At 35.6% G+C, this 5,843-nt stretch overlaps 1 protein-coding gene across 1 annotated transcript; it reads left to right on the forward strand.

The window, feature by feature from the left end:
- Positions 1-938: 938 nt before the first annotated feature.
- Positions 939-5,599, forward strand: LOC145767237 (ras-related and estrogen-regulated growth inhibitor-like protein). The gene is made up of 6 exons (XM_082579026.1): positions 939-1,714; positions 1,876-2,103; positions 2,807-2,913; positions 4,105-4,235; positions 4,677-4,958; positions 5,217-5,599. The coding sequence occupies exons 2-6, from the start codon at positions 1,877-1,879 to the stop codon at positions 5,463-5,465; spliced, it is 996 nt and encodes a 331-aa protein (XP_082435152.1). The 5' UTR covers positions 939-1,714; position 1,876; the 3' UTR covers positions 5,466-5,599.
- Positions 5,600-5,843: the final 244 nt, after the last annotated feature.

A 5,843-nucleotide genomic window follows, 5' to 3' on the forward strand; every position in this document is an offset into this window, starting at 1 on the left:
GTTTCGATGACCATTGATGCTGTTGACTTAAATAAAAAAAACTGTAAATAATCTATTAGCTGTTCTCAGGGGTTGAAAAGACACACCTTGTGTCACCTGGGGTTAAACTGATCCAATCATTGGTCAATGGTCATTTATACATCAGTCATACTCACAAGATGAAAGACATTTGTAATGCAAAATTGTGTGGGCCACCAGCGATACTAGACTCCATGGTTTTATGGATCCATCAGGAATGAGGTTCCAGGACTGGATCTGGCTCGACTCATTTGGATCATATGTAATCGAATACGAACACTAGGTAGCCTCTTCTGTTGCAGTATGTACAATCGCTGAAAAATATTGAACTTCTAACTATACCATTCTTAAGTGTCCCATCTATCAGACACCAAACGAAAAGCAAGGTGTGACAACATTAGACCAAGCTACCTTAAACATTCCACTACGCGGTCTTACTATAGGCTATGTTAGAAAATTTACATCACATGAAGTTGTAGTTTGAACGTTATTTAGATCCTTATCACGTGAAGCCACCACTTACACATATGATAGCAGTGAGAAAAGAATTGAAAGTACTTGACGCTATCTTAAATTTAACTTACATTTCTCGCATTCTAAGTTATTACATCTAACTTTTGAAGCCTACAGTAGGCTTACATACCACACATCGCTGCAGAGTAAAGAGCTTTATCAGCTCAACAGCTTTACCTGTCTTGGAGGTGGAGGCAGTAGCGTTGACAGAGGGTTCCTGGAGGTACTTTTGAACCCAAACCCGGAATAATTTTAAGGGCCGGGAACCTTTCCAATGAGCCCGGGAACGTAAAGAAACAGCTACATATTCTTTGGGTGTAGTAGGCTACCTTTTCGTTAGAAGTGTCGTTATTAGAGCCCGAAGATCTCATTAGTACCGGGCTCAAATTTTCCTTTAGACGGCCCTGGGTGCAGGTATTGTTGTAGTTAAGTTCGTCAGGACAGAAAGTTTGTTTTTTTATTAATCTGGCCAGATATTGGAAGCAAATCAGGTTGGCACTTGATTGCCGCTGTCTCCTTGTCAAACACGATATTTGTTCAAAGAATCACGTTTTTTGTTAAAACAAAAGTGCTTTGCAAAACAAGAGTGCTTTGACACTTTGAGCAAAAGAAGTTTTTTTTTTTGAATTTTGCGACTTTGGATAAAAATATCGTTTGCAGAATTCAAGCAGCAATTCTATTTTTACAAAATTGTCCTATTACCTTTGTTCCCATAGATACAGCCGGTTGCATAACTCCCATTCCTTTTGTCATTTGGCCTTTCATGTTATCAGCGCAATGAATCGATTCAAACATCCTGTGTGACGCAGTTTTACTTTACATGATGTCATATCACGTTTGATGAACGCAGCAAGAACAAAATTAAATACTTTAACGCAAAGGGTTGTGTGCAATGGGCTCCAAAAGTAGTATCCATTACGAACTACACTAGGTTGCTTACTTGTCACTTTCGAAAAATAATGGAAAGCCTTTTCTCTTCTTTGTTTCCTTTTTCTCTTTTTTAAATTTTTTTCTCTTTTCCTCTTTTGAGGAGCGAAATGAGCAGCGTAATATAAAAGTCGAAGTTGAGATGTTTTGGAGCATTATAATTCCAACGTTTGCTCTAGCTCTTTCGGAAAGGTGAAAAGGCATTTGCTGTTTATTTTTTAATTAATCACAGGCAAGAGATAAGACCAGCATACAGGTAAGCCCAAAAATGCAGTAAATATTACAATCTACATGGTAGCGTAAAATAGCTGAATTGTCAAAACATTTTAGAAGACAATAAAGTTCAATCATTTTAGCCCTGGTGTAGGTTTGCACATGGCACTTGCAACTTGCTAACTTGGAGATTGTTATTCGCAGAATGCTAAAGGACCTCATCTTGTCTATCGCAACTCCGTTTGGGACCGTACGATCTGGGAATAAATCCCCATCGCCTCTCAAACAGTGTCCCACTATTTTGGAAGGAGAAAATCTCGAATCAATCCAAGTCCCGGACACCTATTTATCTTTGACCAGGAAACCAAAAAAAGATTTAGTCTCTAAAAGAGCAAGAAGAAGCAAATCCAACAGCCTGCCCGACTCTATGGAGTAAGTACCTCATGGTTGCACCATCCAATTATTTTAACACGATTCGTACATGATTCTCTTACCAAGAAAAACTAAATAGCTTATTGTTTAGGGAAGCGTTTCAAATGTAAACAAGGAGAAACGGAGTTAAATATAATATATTATAGATGTTTGCTGGTACACCCTTTCATTTTCTTTATGTACCACCAAACATCTATAGGATTGGCCCATGATACAAGAGAAGGATCTGCAGAGGATACAAACTGATATGAATAAATCAACAAGTGAATAAAAAATAACAGTTACCTCTCAAGGTAAATGTACTTGAGAGGTTACTGTTATTTTTTTTATTCACTTAAATATATAATACTTATTTTTATTTAGTAAGAACTAAAAACATCTACTGACTGCAGTGGAGAGTAACGAATACGCACGTGCTTGATACTGAATAATTTTCACACATTAAATTTGCATTTATTGATTATAACATTATGCTCAGAAGAGTAGAAGAAACTTATACGAGTTATTGATATCATGGCCATGTTGATATTGATTTTAGGCTTTTGACAACAACATTCTAAATGTAGTCTACGGTACATCATGGTTAGGTAGCCATGGATGCTCTACTAGAAATGCGAAAGAATTTGTAAAAACTTGAAATGAATATACAATGCATGTACTCAGGATATAACGTGCTAATTTGCCATAAATTTATTTCGTTTAGGACCGCTTTGGAAATTAAGAAGGTTGTCCAAAACTCGGCTGTTCTTATTTCAAAATCTTACCCAATCAACATCCTAGTAGTCGGAGCAAGAAATGTAGGAAAATCAGGTATCTAGAATCAGGAATGTTGTTGATAAGTTCACAAATATCTTACATCTTCAAAACTATTGGGGAAACTCTTGCTGACGCGATATTGATCGAGCTGTAGTCATATCGTCTGAAGATGTTCAGAAAATAGTTAAATATAAAAGATATGACGCTGGTACCTTGTTTACTAGATTGGTATCTGACAAATAGACGATTTCTTACCTGTTAGTGAAGAGCACCGCAAAAGTGTATGATACCTTAAGATGAGTCACTTAAAAATGCGTTGAATAGGTCTTGACTGATACAAGAAAGGTCTCCCGCTAAGCCAAATATCAGTTTCTTTTAGAAACTCAGTGACATGTGCGCTAGGGCTTATAAAAAATTAGAAAATTGTTTCGCCTAAGGACAGAGTAAACAATTTAAAAAGATTGAGTTGTCGTATGTGTTACGACAGCTGACGTGAGTTCAACAAAAGCCCTAATTTGTATTAAATTTTGCTATTTTTAGAATCGCGAGTTTCAAAAATATTGAGTCAAAATAGAAGGGCCTTGGAATCACTTTTATATTGGCCTATTCATCAAGATTTGATAATGGTTGAGCCATTCAGCATATCTTAATAAATCGTCCGTTGATATTTAAAAAATGCGCAAACTGTTTTTCGCTGACAACATCACCGTAAACATGTGAAGAACTATGATTTTCTCACATTCAAACACAAAAAAGTGATGTTATTGTATATCTCATAAATGTAAACAAAATTACAAGTCATAAGAGAAATGTCAGCATTATATTGGACATGTTTACTTAATTACTTGCTTAGAATGTATGGCATGTGGTTTTCAGCACATGATGTTGTAATGTCTGCATTCCAAAACCTGTGTGGTTATTTTGAACACGTTCTTCATTTTCAGACTTGAGATTTTATGTAGTTTAGCTCAACAAGTATCGTTAATGACATGCAAAAAAAATGCTGTTTCAAGCTGAGATAAAGAAAATCCAGTAATCTTTTTTAATTGCATTCCTCGTCAGTATTGTGGTAAAACACTGCCAGCTCTCAAGCTTCTAAGCTTAATTACGGTAGATTATGAAAAATTAAATTCGACTGTGACACCAAAAGAGTGTAGGCCTATCGTGTTTTTAGAATACTGTAGTTTATCAATTTTAACTATTTCGATGATTTGTAAATTTATGCATTTTTCCTTTTCTTTTCAGCTTTAACAGTGCGTTTCATAACTAGAAGGTACATAGGAGAGTACATGTCAGGGGAGAATCAGACTTACCAATTCATTCCCGATGAAAAACGACAGCAACCTATCATATTTTTGGACGAGAGCAACGACTTGGTAAGTTGTTTCGAACAAGCTTTGGTATTCTTAACGTGTAAAAGATTGGATGAGACTGTACTGCGCTTCTAATTTCTTTTTTTGTGTTGTTCCGGTGACTGAGTTCCCACAGTAGCCTATGTTGAAGTGCCAATCAACTTTATTTCCTACGTTTTGTCGCTTGACACAACCAACTTTATGATGAGAATTTTCTAATTTAACCAGGCAGACTTTATTAGTAAGTTATCAGGTTTTAGCATTTTTTTCATTACTTTGAAGACGGAGTGAACCAAGTGACAAACAAGTTAACAATTTCAATGAATGTTTAAATTATTTTTTTCCCTATTGTGGTGTGCTTGGATGCTTGTTTGTCCTGCTAAGTTGTTTTGTTTTTTATTTGAGTTTATCTGGAAAGCTGTCTTTCGAATAAAAATTTTAAATGCTTTGCTTTTTTCTCTTCAGGATGGCGATGACTTCATGGAATCCCAACTCAGTGAACAGAACTTAGAATGGGCCGACGGCGTGATGTTGGTCTACGACGTTGGCGATTTTGACACGTTTAATTACGCAAAAAAGATGATCCATTTCCTCACCAATAAATTTAATGCCGAAACTGAGTTGACGGGACAAAATCACACGGAAAACATGTTAAATTTACCAAAAAATTCCAATGACTTTTTGAAGACCAAAACGTCAAGTGACTTCAAGCCCATACTTCTAATAGGAAACAAAACTGACATAGTGGTGAGTACATGCTCCTAATCATATAGTACCGTTTGCATTAGTGGTAGTTTTATCACGTTTAGATGAGCAATATAACGAATAAAGAATAGTGCTGGAACACTTTATTTCGGAATCATTAAAATGTTACATTTCCTTTCATGTTCAATTTTTTCGATTGAAAAAAAGATTTTTTTAAACACGAAACCTGCACTTTAAACGTGAAAAAAGTTTGAGATATAATAGAGTTTTATTCTTAAACAGTTTCTTTTCATTTGGTAGAAACGCCGCAGTGTTTCCGAAAATGATGTCAGACAAGCGCAGGAAGAATTTCCTCCCTGGGTGTCGTGCGACCAGCTTTCAGCGGCGGAGGACTATGATGACGTTGTGAAATGCGTCAATGAACTGATTTCAAAAATCCGCGAAAAAAGAAGATGCTTGAGCAGAAATAGTTCAAAGCAAAATATTAAAAATCTTGTTGGAAACGTTTTTCGAAATCGATCTTTGAAATCGACATTCGGAACATTGTAACAACATTCTTTTAGATTGTTTATTAACGTTGCTTTTGCTTTGTTGAATGTCTCTTTTTTACTTCTAATTGATTCTTATTTCAACGTACAGTATGTGTTGCCACTGTGATACTTACCATATTTTGTTTCAGTGTTATTAAATATTTGAAGTTTTTTTATTGCGTCTTCCAATATTGTGAGAACAAGGGATCGAGAGCTGTGAGAGAGATGATTAGTAGAGCAACCAAATGATCAATGTAAAAAACGACTGATTTGCTGTTTGAGTATGTAACCTATAAAACACAAAACAATTTCAAAACTTCTCAACGACTAAGATGTCAAGATAATGTTAAAAAACTGAATCCCTAGATGTTTCTGAGAATTAATGATCAGACAACAG

Source organism: Aplidium turbinatum, chromosome 3 (assembly GCF_918807975.1).
Source record: "Aplidium turbinatum chromosome 3, kaAplTurb1.1, whole genome shotgun sequence".
NCBI lineage: Eukaryota > Metazoa > Chordata > Ascidiacea > Aplousobranchia > Polyclinidae > Aplidium > Aplidium turbinatum.